This window comes from Theileria orientalis, chromosome 4 (assembly GCF_000740895.1).
Source record: "Theileria orientalis strain Shintoku DNA, chromosome 4, complete genome".
Lineage (NCBI taxonomy): Eukaryota > Apicomplexa > Aconoidasida > Piroplasmida > Theileriidae > Theileria > Theileria orientalis.
In genome coordinates, this window is record NC_025263.1 from 641 (window position 1) to 28086 (window position 27446).

General features: G+C 36.7%; 10 protein-coding genes across 10 annotated transcripts; 3 read left to right on the forward strand and 7 right to left on the reverse strand.

The window, feature by feature from the left end:
* Positions 1-263: 263 nt before the first annotated feature.
* TOT_040000001 (hypothetical protein) lies at positions 264-425 on the reverse strand (the record flags this gene model as incomplete). The annotated part of the gene is made up of 1 exon (XM_009693626.1): positions 264-425. The coding sequence occupies one exon, from the start codon at positions 423-425 to the stop codon at positions 264-266; it is 162 nt and encodes a 53-aa protein (XP_009691921.1).
* Positions 426-811: 386 nt separating this feature from the next.
* On the forward strand, positions 812-1879 carry TOT_040000002 (conserved hypothetical protein; the record flags this gene model as incomplete). Its single annotated transcript, XM_009693627.1, has 1 exon — positions 812-1879. The coding sequence occupies one exon, from the start codon at positions 812-814 to the stop codon at positions 1877-1879; it is 1068 nt and encodes a 355-aa protein (XP_009691922.1).
* A 163-nt stretch (positions 1880-2042) lies between these two features.
* On the reverse strand, positions 2043-2349 carry TOT_040000003 (hypothetical protein; the record flags this gene model as incomplete). Its single annotated transcript, XM_009693628.1, is given in 2 exon segments — positions 2043-2204; positions 2224-2349. 2 exon segments carry the CDS (start codon positions 2347-2349, stop codon positions 2043-2045), a joined length of 288 nt encoding a protein of 95 aa, XP_009691923.1.
* Positions 2350-2356: 7 nt separating this feature from the next.
* TOT_040000004 (hypothetical protein) lies at positions 2357-2557 on the reverse strand (the record flags this gene model as incomplete). Its single annotated transcript, XM_009693629.1, has 1 exon — positions 2357-2557. The coding sequence occupies one exon, from the start codon at positions 2555-2557 to the stop codon at positions 2357-2359; it is 201 nt and encodes a 66-aa protein (XP_009691924.1).
* Positions 2558-2565: 8 nt separating this feature from the next.
* TOT_040000005 (conserved hypothetical protein) lies at positions 2566-4944 on the forward strand (the record flags this gene model as incomplete). Its single annotated transcript, XM_009693630.1, has 1 exon — positions 2566-4944. The coding sequence occupies one exon, from the start codon at positions 2566-2568 to the stop codon at positions 4942-4944; it is 2379 nt and encodes a 792-aa protein (XP_009691925.1).
* Positions 4945-6342: 1398 nt separating this feature from the next.
* On the reverse strand, positions 6343-10923 carry TOT_040000006 (ABC transporter; the record flags this gene model as incomplete). The annotated part of the gene is made up of 1 exon (XM_009693631.1): positions 6343-10923. The coding sequence occupies one exon, from the start codon at positions 10921-10923 to the stop codon at positions 6343-6345; it is 4581 nt and encodes a 1526-aa protein (XP_009691926.1).
* Positions 10924-11355: 432 nt separating this feature from the next.
* On the forward strand, positions 11356-11442 carry TOT_040000911 (hypothetical protein; the record flags this gene model as incomplete). The annotated part of the gene is made up of 1 exon (XM_009693632.1): positions 11356-11442. The coding sequence occupies one exon, from the start codon at positions 11356-11358 to the stop codon at positions 11440-11442; it is 87 nt and encodes a 28-aa protein (XP_009691927.1).
* An 851-nt stretch (positions 11443-12293) lies between these two features.
* On the reverse strand, positions 12294-16817 carry TOT_040000008 (uncharacterized protein; the record flags this gene model as incomplete). The annotated part of the gene is made up of 1 exon (XM_009693633.1): positions 12294-16817. One exon carries the CDS (start codon positions 16815-16817, stop codon positions 12294-12296), a length of 4524 nt encoding a protein of 1507 aa, XP_009691928.1.
* A 364-nt stretch (positions 16818-17181) lies between these two features.
* On the reverse strand, positions 17182-17866 carry TOT_040000009 (hypothetical protein; the record flags this gene model as incomplete). Its single annotated transcript, XM_009693634.1, has 2 exons — positions 17182-17225; positions 17770-17866. The coding sequence occupies 2 exons, from the start codon at positions 17864-17866 to the stop codon at positions 17182-17184; spliced, it is 141 nt and encodes a 46-aa protein (XP_009691929.1).
* A 348-nt stretch (positions 17867-18214) lies between these two features.
* On the reverse strand, positions 18215-26837 carry TOT_040000010 (conserved hypothetical protein; the record flags this gene model as incomplete). The annotated part of the gene is made up of 4 exons (XM_009693635.1): positions 18215-18831; positions 20059-20118; positions 20571-20756; positions 24575-26837. 4 exons carry the CDS (start codon positions 26835-26837, stop codon positions 18215-18217), a joined length of 3126 nt encoding a protein of 1041 aa, XP_009691930.1.
* Positions 26838-27446: the final 609 nt, after the last annotated feature.

A 27446-nucleotide genomic window follows, 5' to 3' on the forward strand; every position in this document is an offset into this window, starting at 1 on the left:
GCAGGCTGAGCCGTATACGTATACTTGAGGGTGTATACAAGGGCACATGGCCACTGTATACGGGCGCCATAACATAGTTAAGGGTGGCAAGTACCACGTGTGTGTTGGTTGTAGATAGTTATGGGTGGCCAGTACATGGATATGGGTGTCATGGATGCCGTATCCGCTTATATATGAGGGCTATGGATAGTATATATGGGTATTGTGTACCGTATCGGATGGTTTAGAGGCCATATATGAGCGTTATGGATAGTATGTGTGTGTTACAGTGAGCTACTGTAGGACAGGAGAGGCCATAAACGGTGCCGACGGAAGATGTACAGGGAGTATGGAGGCACACAGTACATAAAGTACGATAAGGGCATCATAACGGACGGATTTGGCGGCAATAAGAGGAGATGTTGGTGGCACATCTGGACCATCATGGAGGCAAAACGTAGAGCTAAAACATCAAGTACATAGCCAGTAATCGAGGCTTAGCCAAGGTTAAGATAAATTTACTGGCGTTACTTAACAAACAGGACTATGCTTTACATAAGACGAGGGTTTTATGTGCTGGTTGGAGTGAAAAAGGGAGATAAAGACTAGAGGTGTGTGCTTGGTAACGTACAGGGTGTTATAATGGCAATCAAAAGGATAACATGAGGTGTAGTATTTAAAAATGTTGTTAGTTAAAGACATGACAATGAAAAATATTAACTAATTCATGGTTAATTTTGGTCACACATCAGAAGGGCGTAGTATGTATGCGATTAACATGCGTTGACAAAATCGTGAACATGCCAAGGAATGATTATATACAAATTTATTTATGAAAAAACTTGCAATACTATGGCTACTCATGTTCGGAGCAAATAATTCGATTTGCTCTGATAATGAGCTTAGTAATGGCAGTATTAAGCAGAACGAGGATGCTGGTGCCAAGGCAAAGTTTAAAGAGTATAATGTTCAGGTTTATACAAAAGATGGGTCAAATAACAAAAAAGCAATCGATGAAACCAAATATGAAGTTAAGCCATACCAATACGGGTTCTATGTTGAGTTCAAGGATGAAGCTAAGTGTGTAGAGCTTGAGGTCAAGGGCACTACCTTGTGGAATAAAGGTTCATGTGCCGATGAAGTCAAGACTATATACTTTGACGAAACACTTAGTATAGCAATAATCGTATTGGAAAATGGAAAGCTTATTGGATATGGATTGAGTGATACAGAGTCTTCTCTTATTGCGGAAAAAGATCCGGTCTTATCAGAAACTTATTTGGAAATTATTCTGAACGGTGGATCAAACCAGAAAGCCACCGAGAATCATTATAAAAAGGTCGATTATGGATACGGAACCGACTACATACTTAAACACGACGTCAATTGTGTGGAAGTTAAACATAAAAATAATTCTCTCTGGAAAAAAGGGGATCAGAAAGTGAATGAGTATCCAATTAAAATTACAATTAATTCGTTTAATGGATTTATCTTTATTATTTTTAAGACATTGTATTTATCTTACAAGTTTGATTATGGTTGGACTTTTGTTACGAAATCTGATTTTGAGCCTCTCGAATATTCCAAATTTAAATTTGTTACAGTGGATTCCAATGGCGGCAATAGTTCAGAAAAGGACGACAGATTTACGAAAACCGGGAATGATGATCTTACCTTAAAAACAAATGATGGATTCAAGTTTGAGGAAATAAAATACGATGACAATAGTGTGTGGAAGCATGCTGAAGACACTTCCTCAAAAAATCGTCCTGATAAAATAGTTTTAAAACTAAAATCTAGATGCGTCTGGGTTTACTTTAGTTTTATAGACTTTTGGGTCTACAAATACATAAATAAAGACTGGAAATTAGTATGGAGTATTGAAAAAGGGCAGCAGTAAATCGTTTACATGAGCTTAATTTAATTTATTTTAATTTATGAATACGTGTTAACATAGCTATATTTTATATCTTTGGCTCTACTTTACAAAAATGAGTTTTTGGTTTACTTCTTCAATTTCGTGGAGTAAAACTTATGATGTATTGTTTTTAGGGTTTTAGTAATTAGTCAAAGAGCGATAGTTGTTTGTATTTACAAAAATTTCTATATCTATGATAAATTAGTATATATGATACATATAAGCAAACACCAAGGTTCCATGGACAATGATCCATTAACAAAGTTCCATTAACCACTAGCCATGAAGTTTTTTGTACAAGCCATGGCTAAACTGGTACGTCAAACCGTGTTAACCTGAGTATAACCATGTTGCAAAAATTGCTTATTGGAGCAACTAATGAACGGTAACAATTGATCTAGTCGCGTCAACCAGGTATCCATAAACACCATGGCAGATGTCGTAGACAACATGTGTCATTTACTGGCTGTTGTAGGCGCCTGTCGCTATACCTGGTGTTTCGACAATAACATGAATCGCATGAGACTCTGCAGGACCCTTTTTCGTAGTCGGTAAATGCAATACACTGCCAGTGTATGTACCTGTTAATTGGCGTAGTCGTAGTGGACTGACCCCAGCACCACCCATGGTTGATCCTTGCGACCCTGATCTCAGTGACATTCTATAACATGAAGATTAATACCATCAGTGCATACTTATTGGTATACCTGTTGGCACGCGGCCACTGGAATCTCATGGTACCAGTGAGAGCAGACGATGCTGATGGCACTTCGACAGGCGGTGGAGCAGGTTCGGCATCTGCAGGAGGCAGTATGGCAGGATCAGCCGGCGGATCAGGCTCAACTCGTAAAGCAGGTTCCAAAGCTGGCTCTTCTGCTGGTTCAAGTGCTAGTTCGACAGCTGGTGAAGTAGCTAATCTTGCAGAGGTGACAACTCCAGATACCGATGGTACTGACGGGAGTTCAGCAGCACCTGAGGCTGGCTCATCAGGTGAAGGAGCTTCAAGTGGAGGCACTGATGCGGGCCATGCATCTAGTGGAGAAGCTGCAAGTTTGACAGTATCCACCGGAGCTGACGGCAGTGTCGCATCATCTGAAAATGGTTCAGGCACTGATGCTGACGCTGGCTCCTCAGAAGGTGGAGAGGCTAATGCTGAAGCTGATGGTAACGCTATGGCTACACCAGCAGCGAAGGTCGAACTCGGTAGCCTGTTCCCTGATTACGGTTCATCAGTAGTTGAATTTACCGAAGGGTCATATAAAGCTGCTGCAGAGAAGGAAGCTCTAGATGCCAAAAAAGAAGAGGCTAAGCAGGTTGCTGCGGATGCAATGAAAACTGCACAGCAACTATTTGAAGCTGCTGAGAAGATTAAGAATGAAGCTGATGAACTGACAAAAGCAGCGGAAGATGCTACAAAAGTAGACGAGCTCGTCGCTAAATTGGAAGCTACAGCCTATAAAGTGGGAGTAGAGAGGTCACAAGCCTCGGAGTTTGCCAAACCACCGGATATGATGATTTATAATGGCTTCCCAGACGGCCATCACCGTCTCATTGACCACGCATCATTGTTAAGATTCTATAAGTTACACAGGTGGGAACATGGCACAATGTATTACGACGGCTTCCCCAACGGATGGCACGGCCTAGATTTCGGGAATCTTGATGCAATAGAAAAGGACGCCAAAGAATTCAGAATAAAGAAATATGCGGCTGAGAGAGATGCTAAAAATCAACAAATTATTGACAAAGAAAGAGAAATTGAAGAAAAAGACAAACATATTGCTGATAAAGTTGGTGAAATCGGCCGTAAAAAGGTTGACGTAGATGCGAAATTGGCAGAACTAAATGCTAAAAAAGGAGAAGTTAATCAGATGAGAGATATTATAACAGAATTGACCAAGCAATTGAGAGATCTAGAGAATGAAGCTAGAACACTTACTACCGAGTATGCTACCCTATTATCAAGACATAGTCTTTTGGAGGTTGATCTTAGGAAACTTGAGGATGATAAGAGTAAACTACAGAAAGATCACGCTGCCCTTGAAGAAGATGATAGGAATATTGTCAGAGCCTACTATGAATTGAGCGGAAGGACGAGTTATTTAGATGGAAAACCTACGGCAACCGATCCTTTCGTTGATCCTAGAGACAACTTTTCATTTACTGAAGAACTGGGACTAGTTGAAGTAAAACCTAAGGATGATGTTTTCATAAATCCTGCTGACAACTATAGCGACCATCCATTATATACAGGAGCTTCATTATCTGGTGGATCGGCAGCTCCAGCAGCTGAAGTGGAAGTTGGTGAATCAGTCCATGAGACTTTAAATGAAGCAGCTGATGCGTCTATAACAGCAGTTGCTGACGAATCTTCCGAAGCTGCCGAAGCTAAACCAGCAGAAGCACTTGTAGCATCAACCCCCGTAGCAACTCCAGCCAACGAAGAGGCGGCACCAGAAGCTAAACCAGCTGAAGGTGCAGCCCCTCTTGCTGAAGGTTCTCAATCGGTCCCCGCTGAAGTTAGATTGTTCAAGTCTGATACAGATGGCAATTATGTAGAAATGCTCGTAGCAGACTATACAAAGAAACAGGCCTCCGGTGATGACAGATATGAGTTTGTATCAGGAGTCTCCTGTACTAAGGTCATGTTTGGATCACATGATGTGTGGAAGAAGGGTGACCACAATGTTAATGAGCCTAAATTAGTCGCATATAATGCCACTGCTGGTGTGATTGGTGTACGTGATAGTGACAGAGCAGTTTTATATAAAAAGGATGCTAATTCTGATGATTGGAAGCATCATAAGACTGTTGAGAGATCTAAGTCATCAGGAACTTCCAGATCTGCAGCGCATACTGGTTCATCAGCCCACACAGGAACATCAGCTCCAGCTTCATCCCCAGAATCAGCACCAGAACCAGGATCTCTAGCTAACAGCTCTGCCTTGTCTGGATCAAAGTTGAACCTTGCTGAACCCGAAGAGACTTCCAGCGTTTCATCTGAAGGTTCTGAAGGCGATTCTGGTACCGGCTTAAGAGGTGCATGAGCAGCAGAATATGAACCTGTATCCATGCCACAAGTGAATTATCGGTTATAGTTTAAAGTATTTAACAAGCAATATACAATGGTAATAATAGCGATGTATCTGCCTATTGCAACGCAAGGTCATATTAGCCATGTCATAGCATTTGATTGCCAATGGCTATGTCAACAATAACCAACATGAATCACCAATATTTGGCATCATTACACAAAAAATTGCTGTAAATAACCAGCAATAACTCGAAACAGCCAACAACTATCACCAATGTTTAATGCAGTGGATTGGATTAACACAATAATTGTACCTAAGTAAATTTAAAAGGTCAAAACTCATCCATGTTATGGTAACTTCCATTTATTAAATCAATTAAAGGGACTATTATCCATATGAAATAATGGTAGTGGTTGCCTAACTAGCGATATCCTTGATAGCCTTTTGGTATTATTGTATCAGTGGCATCCTAACAAGTGATATCCTCAATAGCCATATGATATTAACTAGTAGTAATATCCATATGTATTAATCGTACAGTGCTAGCCTAACTAGTGGTAACCTTATTTTCCTGTAGCGATTAAGGCATTATCAGTAGCCTACCCGAGGTACCATTAATATACGTATGAGATAATAGTATCCCATTCTTGTAATCAGACATCAATGAGTGCCTGAATAATAAATTATTACTGAATTAGTCAACAAATTTAGCAACAAAATTAAGTTCAATGCACTATATATTCGTGTTTATGTTTTTTATATCAACTTAATATAATTTGTGTGAGTACTGTATATGTTGTGTGTACAGGCTGTGTATGCCTGGTATTAGTGCCAAAAGTGAAATGATGATTAAGATTTGATGGTTTTTACATTGAATAAATAGATACATGATCAATATGCGCAAATTAATAATGTTATTATAGTTGTAATCATTAAAATGATATCAATAATATGGTAATGACGATGAGGTACCAGAATCAGGTTAGGATCTAGTATTCCAATGTTATATCATAACAAAATATCAATAAGGGAATTAGATAGGTTGATACATATTTATGCAATGACGTAAAAATAAATGGTCATATTGTAAGGGGGTATCATGATGGATGTTACAAAATATTTGTATCATATTTCATTATATTTTTTAATTATAACACATTTCTATACACATTTTAACGAATATTTGAAAATTATTCTAATCAGTTTATTATAGAGTGTATGACAAAATTTGTTACACATTATTATAGCTCTACACATTAACACACTGTTATCATAAATTTATTAAAAATCACCAAAATATCTATACAGATTACTTAACAATACTTATAACACATAACTAAAGGTTAATTATAAAATTAAAGTCATCTATAACTCATTAAACTGTAGAATCAATCTTTTGAATAATGGTTATTACATAACTGTATTTACATGTTGAGGTTCATTCTTTTTCACATTTTGCTCAATAATAGATGCGATAGACTCATTTGCCGATACATCACTGGCTTTACAAGTTTTAACTAGGCGCCCCTCGTGTATAACCCAAACAGAGGTACAACTCTTCAAAACTGTTGCATCATGTGCTACAACAAAAGTGGTACAGTGACTAAAGTATTTCTGTATAAGTTCATAAATTGGAACCCCTAGGTCATCATCTCTACGAGTAGGATCAAACAAGTCTTCTTCTGGTGGCTCGTCTACCACTATTAATCTGAAGAACTGCCTATACAATACTAATCTGGCCAATGAAAGCGTTCTGAGTTGATTGTAGGAAAGTAGCAATTCATTATCAACACCGGATTTAGACGATTCGAGGGACTTGGATTTCCCATTATCCAAAGTGTTAGGCCTTACTACATCTTGTTTCTTATAGTATAAAAGGGGCTCCTCTGGCGCTAGAATCGTATCCAGCAGCTTTCCGCCTGAAAGGTGGGTAACAAATTCCAAAAGACCACACTGATTAAGGGCGCTATTAATATCATCATCATTGAACAACTTTCTAGGATCAAGGAACCTACGGATAGTCCAACCCTTGAAGACAAATGGCAGTTGTGGTAGGACACCTATTATTTGTCTAAGAACAACCCTGGGGATTTCATTCAGGTCCTTGCCATCAAGCAGTACTTGACCAGTTCTGTTACTAACAATGTTCTGTAACACTGACAACAGGGTTGTCTTACCAGCACCTGTTCTGCCAACCATACCAATAATCTCAGATTTATTGGCAGTTACTGTTAGATGTTTCAATATCATACTCTCTGGGTTACGGTCAAGAGAAGTGTACACACACACATCTTTCAATTCAACACCGGTATGTTCGGGAGTTATGTACTTGCCAACATCGAGGATGTGTATTTTAGGATGATAGAATAGCCTTCTCAATCCATAGAATTTTCTGTTTTCAGACTTGAACTCAATCGCCCTTCGTTTCAACAGCTGCTTCTTGTCGAGGTCACTAACGTCTTTATTGGTTGGATTAATTAAATGTTCTTCATGGGTATTGGGACTTTTATCGAATCTAAGCTTAGTTCCCAAAGGAATAAAATAGCGGAACCTCTCGATTGAACTTATAACCATTCGAGTGCAAGCATACATAAACGAAAAGTCGCTGAATGACTTGTTCACATTCGTACAAAGCGATAATGCCAGCCCAAAATATCCTACTGTCATTTTGTGTTTAGTGAATTTATCTAATACGATCGGAATAACAAGTATAATGAATGTAGTTAATGGGAATATCCAAGTAAACAAGATTGTTGACCAAGAAACGGCGGCAGCAAAAAGGAACTTGGTTCTAGCATTATAATCCCTATGTTCGAGGAAATCACCTAGAAGATCTGAATTTCTGTTGAAGCTTCTGTAAACCGACCATCCGGAAATAGAACTTTCTATCACCGAGTTCATTTGAGCAAGAGATTCCATGAATCCAAAATTCAATGCTACTGAAGTGTTTATATACCTCATCAATATGTAAATGTATATCAGAACCAGAGTTAGAAGAATGAATGGTACTGATATAGGAATCAAATAGAACAACGTAATTATGTTAGTGGCAGCCTGAATGAATGATAATAATACCAATGAAATGTTAAATCCAGTAATATCATCAGTCATCATAAGATCTCCGGACAGAAACGTTATCACCTGATTAATCTGCCTCTTTATTTTAACTACTGAAGAGCTATAGTTGAAAATTGTGTTGATGCAATATTCGTGAAGCTTGCGACATGATACTATAGAGCCAGCTGTAAGCGCTACAGTTGCTAGAAATGATAATACAATAATGACTGATACAAATATGACTGTCACTCTCAATGCTGAATTACTACGTGATTTAATACCAGCAAGATCTACAAGAGCGCCCTTGTTGAAGTCGTTAATATTCTTGGTTATAAAATCTGATAAGTTGGTTGAAAAAACAAATTTAAGGTAATCTAATATGTTAAATGCCACTGTCAGAATTATGTATATAGAGAATGTAACCATGGCTGGCTTCATGAAAACAAGATATGGGTTGAATTTAGCATTTCCAAAGTGGTCTTTGATGTATTTCACAAAGGATTGCTGGTAGAGATTCTTGATTATCTCGACGCGGCGCGACCTTGAAGTGTTAGATAAACACAAACCAAGCATATCGTTGGTTAAGCCATTCAAGGTATAAGGGCCGGTTCTAGAGGATGTTAAATACTTGAAGTCGCCCTCGTGCTTCTTGTTCTTCATAAAGTTGTGTATAGTACTAACGAACTTCAATTCCCTGTTTTTTATGTTATAAATTGGCGTATTCTGGAATTGCGCTGGTTCACATGATTTGATGCAGATGTCCAGGATTTGTTTTGATGTTGTTAAAACAACACTCAAATCATCCTTAACTAATAACCCAGTTTTTATATTAAACAGGTTATTGAATATAGTTTTGGATACATAAGGATCTAGACCATGCAATGAAGAATCCAAGCACATCAAGAATGAACATTGATTGTTATTATACTCCTTGTTTACATTGTGGAATATCAAATAAGCATATATTGCACGAGCCATTTCTACTCTCACTCTCTGACCACCACTCAATGAGTGTGCCTTATCTGACACTACCCTGAGGTCACCATTCTCCCAGGTTGATATGTCAAACTCAAGATCAACTGCCTTTAACACAGTGTTGTATATTTCTTCATCAAACTTATAACCAAATGTAATGTTGGATCTAATGGTACCCTGTTTTAGGAATATATCCTCAGAAGCATAGAATATAGGCATAGATGTGTGTAGAGGAATAACTGCCATGGAACCCCCAACCAGGGTCATCTCACCAAGCATTGATTTGATAAAGTTAGATTTACCTGAACCCAGAACACCTGTGACAATAGCCATCTCACTACGTTTTAGTTCAAAGTTGACGTTTTTCAAAAAGGGTTTATAGTTCTTATTTAGTAGATCCTGTCTAGAGTTGACCCATGTGAAGGCGGCGTCTTTGAAATATACGATAACATTAATAGGTATTTGGTCTGTGACATCAGTTAAAACAGCGGATGTTTGTGTAGAACCAACAAATTTATTATCAGCGGCATAGAAATTAGGAGGACAGCCAGAGAGATATTTATTTAACCTTTTATAACAGACAACTGCCATTCCAACAATATTTATGGCCCTCGGAATTAAAAACATCGAAGTGACTATTCTCATGTATATATAAAACGTTGTCATAAATGCTGCGGTGTTAATATCAGTAATGACAGCTGCATTATTAACAGACTTAACAAAGTACATTTTAATAATGTAAAAAGAGACGTTAATAGTTGTGCTGAATAGAAACATATTGACAAATGTGATGAAAATTTTAACAACGATTAATGAAAGCTCATTATTCCTTGTTTGAGTAATAATATTAAATCCAATATCGTCGATCAACATTTTCTTTATAATACTTAATGAGCCAAGGATATCATTGTACTTCGTTACTTTGTAATCTCTCATGTATATGACGTACTTAAATATAACGGCGTTGAAAATTTCAATGACAACCATGAAGAACAGGAACAATGATCCTGTAACGTATAATACCCATAAATTACCCTTAACATGTCTCGACAGCAAATATACTCCATAAATAAAATTTGTTAAGAATTGTACAATGAATTTAGTTGACTCGAATGCCATTGCAATGTTAAAGGAGTCATAAAACACGTATGTGAAAATCTTGGGAGTAACTTCCTTGCTCTGATATCTTAGAGCTGGACAGAACAATGGGTTCTTGGAGCATTGTGAATGTGGATCACAGCTGTGAAGTACCTGATCACAGGTGTTCAAAATATTCTTGCCATTGATATTGTTGTAGAATACGCGCCTATGTGATAGAGAGTGGCGATAAGGTACGGTACCGTACAAGTAATGGAGTGTATAAATCATCCTGTAAAGATAATAATTCACATTTTCAAGTATAATCCCATCCAATATATGAAAGCCCATAATAGCCAACAACAACAATATTGAATTACTCACATGAATTGAAGGATCGTTTAAAATTTCAAGCAATTTTTTGACCAAAATGGATATGCTCATACTCAAAACGTTTCCAACAACGAGCCCTAAAAACAAAACAATCGACTTTCTCCATGACGTTAATAATATAGCGCGAAGGAGAATGGACCCGTATGGTTTAACGGGCTTCTTACTAGTCTTAGTGGCCTCGTGGAGGTCCAATCTGACCAATCCATCACTAACATGTTTGGAAAAAATAGGTTCCCACTTCAATATTTGATCAGAAACCTGTAAGGGGTGGAGTTTATACGGTTCAATGTATTTTTTAGATAGCACTGAGACCCATCTGTTTACCCAGTGAAAAAATAAATATTTAAGAACGCTCGTCTCATCATAGTAACGGAATCCTTTATTTTTCCTATTTTTAAAATAAGATTTATGATACAGTTCACTATCCCAAAACAGAGAATCAGGATCGTCTTCACAAATCAGATTTTTATTATAGGAGCGTTCGTTCATACTCAATAATCAGAACAATCCCTTCACTATTTATATAAGAAACATCATTAATAATAATCTATAATACATCAAATATAATCTGTGTAAATAATAATCTAACATTAAACATTAAACATTTAACATTTTTATGGTGTAAAAAAATAAAATATATTTCATCAAGTTCCACTTATATGATTTCATTATCATAGATATAATTAACTTAAAAATAAAATATACTACATTAAGGTGTGTTAAACACTGATTTGTATACCAGAATTCTCTGTTTAAGACAACGTTCAATTTTATCATTGACTACATCGGAGATCTTACACATTCTTCGATAATTGATACTATGGAATCACTAGCTGATATATCACTTGCTTTACATCTTTTAGCTTGATAATTTTCATCTATTATCCAAACTGATATCCTGGTTTTAACTACATTTGCATCATGGCCTACATACATTATAAAATCCCTTCTACCCTGTCTGTTTACATTTTATATGGTCTAATGTTATTTTCTTGGTATCATTTATAACATGTGATCATAGACTATCCTTTATCCCTAATATATGTTATATAGTTGATGTTCAATGTTTCATAAATGATATGGAATTTTATTATATATCGGTGAATATTTTCTATAATTTAATGACAATAAACTAGGTAATCATTTCTAATAGTATATTGTATATGATTAGTATATATTTATTTGCAAGCTTGTACCTAATTTATGATAAGTCACATTTTAATAATATTTATAGAATGTAGATGATACAGACGTAACCAAACAAATTCAGGGAATTAGTATAGTTGTAATTATTAAAATGATATCAATAATATGGTGATGACGATGAGGTACCAGAATCAGGTTAGGATATAGTCTTCCAATGTTATATCATAACAAAATCTAAAATCCAATGTTATTGGTACATATTTATTCCAATGTGAGAAAATAAATGGTAATTTGTTAGGGTTATATCAAGTAGTATATTGGAACATATCTATAATATATTTTAATACATTTTTTTTATTTTAATAAATTTATATACACATTATTATACATTTTTGAAAATTATTATTCTATTTTGGTTATCTTTGAGATTACACCGATATTGGTCAACCATTACTTTCTATATTGCCACACATTAATAAATTATTAATACGACTACACTCAAACATACAAAATATCTGATCACACCCAAACATTATAGGTAATAACTGGACACACTCATAAAACAGTCAATACACATTTATCGGCTTGTTAATAATAATTATCACACATATTTAGAGGTTAATTATAAAATTAAAGTCATGTATAACTCATTAAACAAACTGCATTTCTAGTCTTTTGGACTATGGTTATTAAACAACTAAATTTAAACAAAGCTAAATCCTTTTAACGTATTGCTCAATAATAGATGCGATAGACTCATTTGCGGATACTTCACTGGCTTTACACGTTTTTACTACACACCCCTCATGTATCACCCACACAGAGGTACAAGATTTTAATACGTTAACATCATGTGCAGCCACAAAGGTAGTACAATGATTAAAGTTTTTCTGTAGAATATCATAAATTGGAACTGAAAGATCATCCTTTCTGACGTCGGCTTTTTCGGTATCTTCCTCCGGTGGTTCATCAACTACAATAAGCCTAAAGAAGTGCCTGTATAACACAAGTCTGGCCAAATACAATATTCTAAGCTGATTGTAGGATAACAGCATATCATAATTGATATTCGGCTCTGTCAATTTGTTATAGCTTGAGGATTCGTCATTGTATCGCTTTGGTATGGATTGCGCATTCTTCGATTTCCGGTAGTACAACACTGGCTCCTCTGGAACCAATACCGTATCCAATTTCTTACCGCCCTGTAGTTCATTTACGAAGTTCATAAGACCAGACTGGTCAAGCGCATCATTTATCTCATCATCACTAAACAGCTTTCTCGGATCAAGGAACCTCCTAATAGTCCAACCCTTGAACACAAATGGCAGTTGTGGCAACACACCTATAATCTGTCGAAGGACAACCTTGGGGATATCATTCAGGTCCTTGCCATCCAACAACACCTGACCTGTACGATTAGTCGATAAGTTCTGCAGTACAGATAGTAGTGTGGTTTTGCCGGCGCCTGTTCTTCCAACCATACCAATGATCTCAGATTTACCAGCTGACACAGTGAAGTGTTTTAGAATCATGCCTTCTGGGTTAAGGTCGGGTGTTGTGTACACACACACGTCTTTCAGCTGGACACCTGTGCGATCATGGGTTAGGTAATCGTTGACATCGAGGATATGTAATTTAGGATGGTAGAATAGTCTTCTCAAAGCATAAAACCTTTTGTTTTCAACTTTAAATTCTATGGCCCTTCTCCTTAACAATTGTTTTTTATCCATCTCACTAACATGTTTATTCGCAGGATTAACTACATATTCTTCATGGGTGTTGGGACACTTGTCGAACTTGAGCTTTTGACCCGGAGGAATGAAATATCGGAACCTCTCAATTGATCCCATAAGTTGTTCAGTACAACCATACATAAACGAAAAGTTGCTGAAAGATTTGATGACGTTCATGGAAAGAGATAGGGCCAAACCATAATAACCAACCATCATATTGTACTTGGTGTATTTGTCCAGAATGATTGGGATTACCAGTATAATGAATGTGGTTAATGAGAATATCCATGTAAACAAGATTGTTGACCACGAGACGGCAGCAGCAAAGAGGAACTTCGATCGAGCATTGTAATCCCTCTGCTCCATGAACTCTCGGAGTAAATCCGAATCCCTATTAAAACTTCTGTAAACAGATCCTCCAGAAATAGAACGTTCGATAACAGAGTTAAGGTGAACAAGTGATTCCAAAAACCCATAGTTCAAGTTGACTGCAGTACCTATAAACCTCCTCATAACATAAATGTATGTCAAAACTAGAGTGAGGAAAATAAATGGAATTGAAATTGGAATTACAAAGAACAAAGTAATTAAGTTGGTGACAGTCTGAATTGATGAAAATAAGAATAAAGCAATAAATAACCCTGTAATATCATCAGTCATCATAAGATCGCAAGAAAGGTATGTGATAACTTGACTAATTTGTTTCTTAATTTGAACTACAGAAGAACTATAATTGAAAATTGTTGTGATACAGTATTCATGAAGTTTCCGACATGAAATCAAAGAAGCCGCGGAAATGGCTAAAGTGGCCAACAAGGACAATGCGATAATTACTGATACAAATATTACTGTCACTTTTAGTGCCGAATTACTGCGGGATTTAATCTCAGCAAGGTCCACTATGGTCCCCTTGTTGTGATCGTTGATGTTTTTGGTGATGTAGTCTGACAAGTTGGTCGACAGAACGAATTTAACGTAATCCATAACATTTAATGCCACTGTGAGTAGTATATATATAGTGAATAAGAACGGTGCAGGCTTCATAAATACAAAATATGGATTGAACTTATCTGGTTTAAAGTTGTCTTTGATGTAATTTACAAAGGAATACCGGTATAGTTCCTTGTTTTTCTCAGGGCGGCCGGAGCTGGAGCTTGAGCCCGAGGCGCACAGAGTGAGCATGTCTTTGTTTAGGCAATTAAGGGTGTAGTGTCCGGCTATAGCAGATGTCAAATAGTTGAAGTTGCCCTCGTGCTTATTGTTCTTCATAAAGTCGTGCAAGTTACTAAAGAATTTTATTTCTTTGTTTTTTATGTTATAAATTGGACAGTTAAGGAATTGGGCTAAATCACATGACTTGGTGCACGTATCCAGGATCTGTTTCAATGTTGTTAAAACAACTGACAGATCATTCTTTGACAGTAACCCAGTTTTAAGGTTAAACAGGTTATTGAAAATGTTTTTGGATACGTAAGGATCTAGACCATGAAACGAGGCATCCAAACACATCAAGAACGAGCATTGGCTGTTGTTATACTCCTTGTTTACATTGTGGAATATCAAATAAGCATATATTGCACGAGCCATTTCTACTCTCACTCTCTGACCACCACTCAATGAGTGTGCCTTATCTGACACTACCCTGAGGTCACCATTCTCCCAGGTTGATATGTCAAACTCAAGATCAACTGCCTTTAACACAGTGTTGTATATTTCTTCATCAAACTTATAACCAAATGTAATGTTGGATCTAATGGTACCCTGTTTTAGGAATATATCCTCAGAAGCATAGAATATAGGCATAGATGTGTGTAGAGGAATAACTGCCATGGAACCCCCAACCAGGGTCATCTCACCAAGCATTGATTTGATAAAGTTAGATTTACCTGAACCCAGAACACCTGTGACAATAGCCATCTCACTACGTTTTAGTTCAAAGTTGACGTTTTTCAACATTGGTTCATAGTTCTTGTTTAATAGGTCGTTGCGTGTGTTGACCCATGTGAAGGTGGCTTCCTTGTAGTAGACGACAACTTCATTGGGAAGTTTGTTTGTCACTGAATTTAATTCTGACGTAGCATGCGTAAAGCCAGTAAAGCAGTTGGCCTTGTTGTAAAAATTCGGCCCACACTTTTTCAGATAAGTGTTAACGCGCTTGTAAGATACGTAAGCCATTCCAATGATGTTGATTGACCTGGGAATAATAAACATAGAACTGACTATTTCCATGTATATGTAAAACGTTGCCAAAAAAGCTGCTGGGTTAATTTCATTAATTTCATTAGCACTATTGACCGACCTTACAAAATACATTTTAATAATGTAAAACGATATGTTAATAGATGTGCTAAATGAACACATATTAAGGAATGTAATAAAAATTTTAACAAAAATTAGCGAAAGCTCATTATTCCTGGTCCTAGTAATTATATTAAATCCAATGTCATCACAGAACATTTTTTTAATATTACTTAGTGAGCCGAGGATATTAGTGTACTTAGTAACTTTGTAGTCCCTCATGTATAGGATGTACTTAAATATAACGGCATTGAAAATCTCAATGACAACCATAAATAGCAGGAACAAACCTCCGGTAACGTATAATACCCACAAATTACCCTTGACATGTTTCGACATCAGGAACACTCCGTAAATAAAATTTGTTAAGAATTGTACAATGAATTTAGTTGACTCAAATGCCATTGCGATGTAGAACGAATCGTAAAACACGTAGGTGAAAATTTTGGGAGTCATTTCTTTGGTCTGATATCTTAGAGCTGGACAGAATAATGGGTTCTTGGAACAGGGCGAATCAGGCGAAAAGCTATGAAGTACCTGGTTGCAGGTGTTCAATAAGTTGGATCCATTGATGTTGTTGTAGTATAGGCGCCTGTGGGACATACCGTGACGATATGGCACTATGCCGTACAAGTAATGGAGTGTGTAAATCATCCTGTAAACATAGTAATTTATATTCTCAAGGAGAACTCCCGTGAATATCTGAAGTGTTATTATGGCCAGCAACAACAATATCGTGTAGCCTACATGAATCGAAGGGTCGTTCAATATTTCAAGCAATTTTTTTATCAGAATGGATATGCTTAAACTCAAAACGTTTCCTAATACGAGCCCTAAAAACAAAACAATCGACTTTCTCCATGACGTTAATAATATAGCTCGAAAAAGAATAGAGCGGTAGGGGTTAGGGGACTTCTTAGTGGACCCGCGAACATCCAATCTTACTAACCCGTCACTGACATGTTTAGAAAATATTGGTTCCCATTTTAAAATCTGATCTGAAACTTGTATTGGGTGTACCTTATAAGGTTCCATATACTTCCTCGAGAGTGCCAAGGCCCATTTGTTGAACCAGCTATAAAACAGATACCTGAAAATTGTTGCATCATCGTAATAGCTAAATCCATTGTCTTTTATTTTTTTAATATCGGATTTGTTATACACATGGCTCTCCCAAAACACGGGACTCGGGTCCTCGTCGGCCATCTACGTTTTATTAAAGTGAGTCATTATCGTTTATGTTACATTATATGGATGAACTTCCTGTATTATTTTAATTAATTAAAAAGATGTAATTATCGAGTTTCATCGCCGTGTGTGTAAATAATGACAAATTTCCATTCAAAGTGAAATCTGGTATTTAAATCTCAAGGTATTAAATCTTATGAAGAAAAAATCTCTATTTTTGTTTATTTCTGACTGTATACAATCACTTAAATTACTCATATTATTCCGATATAATATTTTCGTCGAATAAACCATATATTATTCATCCTTGTTATGAGTGGAATCATAAGCTGTAGGCATTAATTTCAATCCATAACAAAATTTACTGTTATTAAATATAAAATTAACCGGTGTATTGTATTTGAATCATCATTTTTTGGTTTTTGTCTAGATAATTTTTTAGATTATTTCCATTAAGAGTATACAAGCTATTAATAAAAACCCTATATAATATTTTTATCAAAGAATAAATGGTTAATTTTAAACTTATACACCTTAGAGAAATTAGAAAAATTTTCCTATATTATATTTCATATCAATTCTGATTAATTTGAATTGGATCGTAGTTTGTACCTATCCACATAATGAGCTAACCGTTTAAAGTTATCTCATTTATAACTTATTATTGTTAACACATCAAGTATATTTACCGTAAAAATACAATATATAACATTGTATATCTATAACGGTAATATATGCCCGATGCATATCACACGAACATCAACTTGACATAAGTGAGGCTTAAGAATTGTATGTATATAAAGCTTGTACACCTGCACATAATATGTGCGATGTGTGTACTTTACATTGCCATTGTGAATATAGTAATGTATGGGTTATATGTAGGTGATTTAGCATATATACAACAGAATTGTTGTAAATGAAATAACTGTCTACCAGCTTGAATGGTAGTCTTTATGCTATTTTATACTTAGTGTCTTTTCGACCGTGTATATATACGGGGGTGGCCACTCGCACATAGACTGGCTGAGTGTATTGACGGTGGTGCCCATATGGATGGTTGGCATCTACCAGCCCATAAGCATAGGTACGGCCTCCGGACTGGGTTATCATGTGTTAATGGGCAACATGTTAGCTTATGGATGACTGATTATGGCTTATGGATAGCGTATGAATAACTAAGGGTTGACACACGAGTGAACTGGTAATATATAGTGATAATTTAACATAACTTTACACATCTTCCAGTAGTTTTAATGACTAATATATGTATCATCTGTGATTAATAAATCCTAGTTTGGTAATATAGATTTGGCTGTATAAATGTTTGACTAAACACTAATCATCTATGGTACATTATCTTTTAACAGAGTTACTCGTTTAAAGCCACCATTCTACCTACGCATCTGTGATTGTTATTCGTGGAGGTAGTTTGAAGCTTCTCTGCTTTTTCTCGGCCTAGTCGGCACTGATGAATCGAAGTCGAGCTTGTTAATGAACTTGATCCGTTCACAATATCTTGAATATTCCTCTTGGCGATTATTGGGAACTACTGGCTCTACTCCTACAAAAAAATAGTCGTATCTAGAAAGACAATATTTAAAGGTATCGTTGTTCCATGTTCTACTTGTATTTATTATTCTGAACTTGTACACAAACAGTGTGTTAGTGAACACGAGTATTACAATGTCGTATGTATTTGCTTCTCTCATATACCACTCGACTCTATGAGGGTATACGCCCGCTGGGAATGTGTATAGATCATATCTGTGGTGTTTCAGCCTGTTAAATGCATAGCCAGGGTTTGTTTGAGCGTATAAAACGTTATCCTTAGCATTTCTAGCATAATCCCATTTCATATGATAGTAGCTTCTATGATAATCGGTGTCAAACTCAATTTTATTGAGTGTTCTATGTTTTTCAGTTTCTCGGTCCTTTTTAAATGTGTCAATTGGGTATGGAACGTTATCCATAACTATTATCCTGAAAGGATCTGTTATGTATTTCATGGCCTCATCATCGACTGACAAGTCTAGTATATTTTTGGCACGTTGAATGTCATTTTCCGTATAAATACCCGTAAATTGAGCAACAGACGTTAAAGTGGTTAACAATTGATTGATTTCTTCTGTTGAGAGTGTGGTATAATCACATTTTTGTATTTGATTAACCTTTATCCATTTGGAAAAGTAGCTGTTTTTATCATTGGGTTTGAAAGCACTTCCGTGCAAACAGAACAACAAGGGGTGATTATAGTTCCGGTAATAGTAGACGTACACATCGCCGTAAGCGTAGTCGTAAAAAAGCTTATCTATTGCCTTTTGGCCGGTTTCGTCAAACAACTGGATAATGGCGTCCTTATTGTTCCTAACGGGAAGCGACATCTTCAGGGCTGTTATATAGTACAGATGGATAGTCTTTACGGAGCTTATTGCATGTTTGTAACATTTAAAACCTTTTTTTTCCAACTCGGAACAAGACTCCTTGGATACGGTGATGCTCGTCTGGGTCCCAGATAGGGTTGTATACTCGGTTGTGCCTTGGTGATTTATTGCGGAGAATGGGTAGCTGGGCCTTGTGAAGTGCAGCTGCATCTTGGCCGAATACTTGAGGTTGTATCTGACGTCGTTCAAAAATTCAAGAAGTCGGATCTTATCATTCATAATAGTTGCAACAGTATCATCTTTGTCCCACTGCATAGTTCCAGGGACTTCGTTACTTCTGACAGTGAGTTTGTAGTACTCATTGGTGTTAGCAGTACCAGCAGTGCCGTCCTTGAACTCCAAGATTACTAGCAGAGGGTCTTGGAAATCTGTGTCAAAAGTGTGGAAATATCCCGTGACCTTGACCAAATGTCTCATTTTCTTGGCTGGTTCCTGGGTGGCAGTGGCGTAGTTCACCTTGTAAGCGTTATAGCCTCCATGGGCACTTTTGAATATAACATCACCCAGCGTGAATCCATTGCTATCATTGGCACCCTGCAGCCCGTTGTGTTCATACGTGTGCTTATTGTAGGATTTTACGGTGGTCTTAGTGATCTTAATGGTGATGATTTTCTCGACAACATAATCGTGAATGGAGTATATGGCAGAGGCATTTTCCTTATTACTTGATATTTCGGATCTGGCATTTTTGGGCACAGTATCGAGACAGAGCTGCACTGGATTCAAGTAGCCCATGATAGAAATTAGATTATCCAATAGTTTCTGCGTATTAGAGTCACTGGAACCGGTTCCCGTATTGACACAGCTAGTGAAACCCTCAACCTCTACCCACTTGGCATAGTCAATGTTGACCTGTATGTTGCGCTCTGGGTCGCCTGTTCTCAAAGGTTTATAAACCTTGTTTTCATAGCACACCATCAGTGGTCTGGGATCCAGACCGTAAAAATAAACATACAAATGGTTGTACCCATTCTTATAGGTCGTTTTTATTTTGGTGTTGCCTGAACTGTTGTAGAAATTTGCCTCAATGTATTTCGGAGTGTTTGTAACGGTATATTGTTGTCCTCGTGCAGTCAAAGTAACATTGATGCTGGGTATTAAGAACTTGATCTCGTCGGCTCTTGTGGCACTAATGGTTTGTGAAAAGCACTTGAAATTGGAAGCTGCTAAGATTGGGATGTCTACGGCATTGACTGGTATATTTTGAGGCTGCCCAGATGTCGTTCTGGTAAGATCAGGTATTTGAGGCAATAAAATTCTAAGGGCGCTATCTACGTCAGATTTATTGTATTGAGTCTGCTTATCTATCAGTGCGATTGCTGTGTACAATGCTTTGATTCAAGAGTGCGCAATAGTTTGATGAGGAGTTCGTTGTTTTTATCTGTCAATTCACTGTGAGCCTGTTCCTTGCTGAACTCTTTTATCAACTCTCTGGAGGAAGTATAATCTAATACTTGCCAAAATAATCCTTTCTCGTACTTTTTATGATAGTAATATTCCCATCTAACGCGGCCTGAACAATTTATATACACACAAATAAGTATTTAGGCAGTTAATTGTAGTCACGTGTACATGTGTGTATGGATATATAATAACTGATAAAAGATCTTGATCAGTTAGTAAATAAACGTATTAGTTATATAGGCTGCTTACCGCCAGCATTGTCTTTAAGCTCAAAAGCTGCCAGCAAGGGGACACCAACCTTGTTACTGAAATAAACATTAACGGTATTCAATATTTTATTCTGGAAATCGTTAATTGCTCCAGGCTTATTCGCACCACTATTCCAATAAGTCAGAATGTTAGAATTATATATTACAAAAGAAGCTTTGTTGACTGCATTTTTGGGAGTGTGTGTGTACCTTGTAAACCCTTCGACGGGATTAGTGCTGTGTGCCACTTGAACCCTGCTGTTATAATTGTCGTCCTTTTTGTCCAACTGGTAAGTCACTGTGTCGTGAGCGGTATCATTGTCTGCAATCATATGGTCAAATATTGTTTTCTCATCAGTATAAGTTTCCAGATCCTTTATGTTTTTACCGGAGCTTTTATCAGTGTCGAATAAGGACAGCCGATAATACCTTTTTGCGATACTATTATTCTTAAAATTTATAGACACCAGTAATGGCTTGTTGTGACTTGTATGATATCTGTTGTAGTACACCTCCTCTTGGGCAATAGAACTGTTTTTATCCTTGATATCATTTTGTAAAACTAGCTTAGTGGTACAACTGTCTTCCCTGCATACGTTAACGTCGCAAGGCTTCGGACTGGTATGTTGGTACACATAAGGAACGAATAATTTTGATGAGTCGTCAATCTGGGACTGAGTTGGATATTGGGACCAGTTGACAACATTTGAACATTTGAGCTCGCTAAATAGAGCATCCAGCAGTTGCTGATTGGGATTTGTTTCATCAATTGTACAAGATTTAATTGAATCTACTTTAACCCATTTGGTATGCTCGGTGTCCTTATTCAGTGGCCTGTAAGCCTTATTCTCATGGCACAGCAACACAGGCCTCGGATCATCTTCATATGAATACGTATAATACTTAGTAACTACAGCCGTACTGGAATCTTCAGTTTCTAATTTTGGACAAAATAAATATTCTCTATTCTGTAAACTTGTAGTATCAGTACTGGTTTTATAAAGTGAAATTTCGGTGTAAGAAGGAGTTGGAGTCCCACCAGTTGGTATTAAAAATCTCAATTCAGTTTTATCGTTTGCTTTAAGGGAACGGCCCTCCCGGCCAAACCTAATTTCGTGTTGGTACATATTGAATCCCAATTCTTCTAACTTATTAGATTCCTTTTTAGTGACAGATATTGGATTAGTTGGAATGTTTGTGAGCTGAGGATTCGGTATAAGTTCGGGATTAGTCTTTTTAATGGCTTCATATACAGTATTATTATCATATGCATCATGCTTTTCTGTTAATAATACTATTGTATTGATGGCCAAAAACTCTATTTTTTGCAACAAATTTACCAACACATTTTTATCCGAAGTGAGTTTGGAGTTTATTTGGTTAATGTCAATAGATTGCCCTAATAGGCTACTATACTCATTCTGATCCAGTAACTGCCAATAAAGTTCGCCATTCTTCTTTTTATGGTAATAATATTCAACACTGTTGTTTTGTTTGGTAAATTGAACCAATAGGGGCAACATAACTCTATTACTATGATAAACACTAAGGCTATTATAGACAATATTTTGGAGCCCAGTAATTACAACCATTGCTCCACTCTCATTCTGACTCATAAGGGCATCACCGTTATATATTACACAGGCCTTTTTGGAATTATTGTTTGCTGTAGGCGTGTGAGTGTATTTACTAAAGCCTTTTTGTTGAAGTTCCTGAACCGATTCCTCAGCTAGGCTGATCTTGCCGCCATTGTAATTATTTTGGGTAGTACTGTCAATCTTTTGATCTATTCTGTAGGTAATCAGGATACTTAGACCGTCATTCTCCTCCAATAGGGGTGTTAGCACACTGTGGTCGTCAGTGTAATTGTCCATTGTGGATATATTTTTGCCCTGAGCCTTGTCAGTTGTAAAGCCGGACATTTTATAGTACTTTGTGCCACCGATGAAGTATAAAACGATTAGTAAGGGAGTGTTTGTCTCATCATATTTGTTATAGTAGACTTCGGAACGTGAGTAGACCATCTTAGCATATTCTCCGTCAGGCTTTAGGGTGAGCTTTTCGTTGCCAGCCTTCAACACAGTAATGTTTTTTCCACTCTGTTGGCTCGCTGGCGTAAACTCATATTTGAGCATCAGCTTGCATGGCACATACTCCTGACTACTAGTTGGCTTTTGGTAGGTGATGATGGAATTCGGGCTGCTGGCCAGACCAAATTTGTAATATGTTTGTTCTGCTACTTCTTTTAACTTAGATAACAATTGAACCATCAGCTTATTGTCATTGTTGATCAACTCATCGTGTATATTGGCCTTATTGATATTTTTTCCTAAAAACGCATTTATGGCGGTTTCATTTATCGGTTCCCAGTGTATAGCGGTTTTTTCGTACAGTTTTTGATAAAAATAGTCAACCTTATTATTATGGAAAAATCCGACCAATAGAACCTCGTCCGATTCGGGGCTAAAATAGACATCAATTTGTTTTATCATAAGTTCTTGTACATTATCAATAGATACTGCTTTCTTGTTGCTGGTGTTCCACTGCGTTAAAATGTTGAGCTTATGTAATATATAGGATTTTTTGATGGTTCCACCTTTAGGTGTGTGTTTATATCTCATAAAGCCACTGCTCTTAATTTTATTTGAATTATTGGTTGTGTTTTCTACATTTACCTTAGAACTGTTGTAGGTGTTGTCCTTGTGGTCGATCTGGTAAGTTATGCTGCCGAGAACTGCGTCGTTGTCCGCAATCATCAATGACAAAAACTCCTTTTCGCTCGGGTACGCCGGGAGCCCAAATGTGGTCTTGGCGCTGGTGTTGGTTTTATCGCTTTCAAATTCTGAGAACCGGTAGTATTTTTTGTGATCCTGACGATTCTTCTCCTCGCAATATAACACTAACATAATTGGGTGTGTGAATGTCATATCGTATTTGTTGAAGTAGAGATACTGGGAGTAGACCATGTAGTTTTTGTGGTCTCCTTCCCTCAGTATCACCTTGTTACTGCATTGTGCATCTTTGCAAACTTGAATGTCACCGATCTTGTCATACATTAGCGCGTTCCTGTAAAATTTGAACAATTTGCAGGTCGAGTGTTCAGTGGTTGCTTTTGGAATTATGTAGGTTTCAATCACGTTCAACATCAGCAATGTTTTACGAAGTTCTTCCAATAAAGTAGAATTTTGACCTGTTTCGCAGGGACACTTGGTAATAGTATCCACAGGTACCCATTTGGTATAGTAGCTCTCTTTGTTCAAGGGTTTATACGCTTTGCCTCCATAGCAGACCAACAGAGGCCTTTTGTCCATATCTTCGCTGAAAAACACTTGAACATTCCCCTTGCAAGTGTTGTAAAAGAGCTTGTTTATGGGCGTTAGGCCATTTGAATCTGAGTACAATTTTATTTCTAAAACGTTGTTATGTCCGCGGAGGCGAAGGAACAGCCGTAAGCCGCCAATGGCATTTATTCCCGTTTCTCCGTCGAGTCGATGTTCATAGTACTTAAACCATTTAAATTCACCCTCTCCTGGCAACTCTACTGCATCAGACAGGGATATTGGTAAGGTAGGACCGGTCTGTACCTGCCTGCCACTAACTTCGTAAATTTTACCTCTATAAGTTTTAGATCCGCCGTCTCCCTGCCTGTTGCCGATTATAACCTGGAGTGTATTGGCACAATCATAACGTATCTGATTCAGTTTTTCACCGAGTGCTTCAAAATTGGCAAGGTCAATTTGTTCATCGACCTTTTGATAAAGCTTGGCTGGGCCCGTATTTGACTTCAATATGTAATATGGCCGATAACTATTGTCGTTTTTGACAGCAACCAACAGTGGCACGCTGAAATCAGCATCATCTTTGAAGTAGTAGGTCACCACCTCGGAGGCGGTGGTGTAAGGATTTACAGCTATGGTTGCAGATATGCACTTTGCGTCACGTTCATTGGTACCAAATTTGATGCAACTTGCATCGTAGGACACATTTCCTAGTCTGTACCCCTGTTTAGCAGTGTGAACATATTTATCATAGCAGAATTTGCAGCCAGTAACTGATGTGCCGGCCGTTTTGCTAACCACATTCTGTACGGGGGTTCCATTGAATGTGTGTACTGTATATGGAGCTTGGCCAGAAAGCTTTATATTTACTGGGTTTAGCAACTCGCTGACTTGAACGAGAGTTTCAATCAACTTATTGACTTCACTTCCCGAAACTAGAGCCTCGCAGTGAGAAATAGAACTAACACGGACCCATTCCTCAAAATATTTATCCAAGCTGTGTGGTCTATAGGCCTCACCTCCGTAGCATAGTAACATGGGTCTAGCATCAAGTTGATTTCCGGGAGCTGAGTAATAGGTATATAGTTTATTATTGTTATCGTTGCCAGAAGCTTTTAGATAGTAAATGAAATCCCTTTTGGTTTTGTCGTCATTGTAAAATGAGATCTCAGTGTATTTCCCTGCCTCGGCACTGGTGGGAACTAATACTCTTAATTGTAAACTTTCTGAAGATCCGTTAGGTTGAATTGAATGAGAATAGCATTTAAATCCAGATGATTGAAGAGGTGTGGAATTTTCAAGGAGCACATTAACTTCATTTGGCTGATGTTCGTAATTGGATTCAGATAATGTTGAAGGAGTTGCTGATGCAAGAACTGATGTAACAAGGCTCTTTTCGTATAGGCTCGTTTTATCCAGTAGTAATATAATATTATCACCGTCCTTCCACTCTCCATTTTGGAATTTGTAATGATAGAGCTTGTTCAAATAGTCAACGAAAACCATCAAATAAGGCTCGTGATTGAGATGTTGATAGACTCTAACACTTTTTATGACCTTTGGTGTGTCCTTCAACTGTATTACAGTTGAATTATGCATCAGATGGTCCACGAAAAACTTTTTTCCATTGGATGCGGTGTGCTCTACACACCCGTATCCAGCGGTTTTGAACTTGTCGTTTTGGAAAAAACTAGCCTTCAGGCTGTTTTGGGTAGTCTCTACTATGTCCGATTCCACGCAGTAGTTATCAATATTGTATGCGTGATCGGATTCGGTAGTGACCAGCGCCACGTTAATTGTATACTTGAACCCATTCTTGCAAGCGTAATAATTGAGTTTATCATACAAGAAATCTAAAAAGGAAGGATCGTGAAAAGCTGGAAAGTAAACGTGATGCCATTTTTCCTCAGGTGTGTAGCCATAAAATTGTCTTTTGTCAAATGTGTACAAAAATTCTATTAAAAGAGGAAAATCGTTATATGAATAAACCAGTATTGAATATACATTGTTTTTGTATGGAATGTCCAAATTTGACTCAGTAGACCTTTTAACATCATTTTCAAATTTAGTTTTCAATTCTGTATTATTATACAATATTTTCCCTAATCTTGTTGACTCCAAGTTATAATTTCTTAATGTGTACCTTTTAAACCTATCTTCTGAAAATTTCAGATTTGTAACATAAACTTTAGAATTATTACTGTCATAATCAGCAATATTAGACAAATCTATATCAACAATTGCATCAATATCTGAATGGATTCTGGGCTTTATGTTTGTAACTAATTTTTTAGAAAAAATAGCCTGAACATCTAATGATTCCTTTTCATTTATAAGTAAAACAGAAGATTGTTCTAAATTTAATTGAATAATGGAAGGAGTTTCAAACGACCATACGACAGATGCTGACAGCAGCAGCTGGTCGCTCACAAGAAGCGGGTCGAAATACAGTCTTTCCTTTCCATTATATATGTCTTTTAATAAAACTGGATTGGAAAACTTATGTGTATATAAATTTTGTAACTCTGTCGTTTTTTTTACGGTAACCTGACTAGATCCGCTGGAATAGTCTGCGATTTTACCGATATTTAATTCTAAACAGATAGTCTTTTGAATAAAAAACCTAAATAATAAATATGAAAAAAATGTGTAAACAGTTTTCATTGTAAATAAATGTGTACGCCATTAGTTTAGAGTATTATTTTCATAATATTAAAAAAGAAACTTGCATCGATGACTAAGACCATCAGAACTTAACTGTATTTAAATTAGAAACTAGAAAATATTTAAAAGTAATTTAATAGAATTTTGTACTCAACAGATGTGCCCTACCCCTAGAATTGCACATTATTTATGTGTTATAATTAATTCTTTGGTCTTTTTTTTAATCAAAATAAACTCGAAATCCGTCTAGAAATATACCTAAAAACATAAATTATATACTATATATATAACTCAAGAAAACTAGGTTAAAGGTTATGATCATTCAAGTAGGTAAACTTATAAAACATTATATTTTACAGTTAAACTTAAAACAAGGTGAAAATATTTCAACTGTTATACATCAAAATTTTAGACCTAGATAAACCTTCATGAGCTATTAAAGAGTAATCTGGTCTTAAGGTTACAAATTTGATGTTTAATAGCTTAGAGTCAAATAAGAATTAAACCCTAAAGGATCGATCACTGGGCTACTATACAATGACAATATTAATTCAAATTATTATCGTAAATCTTTAATCACGTTTTTTATTGGCATTATTTTATTAATGT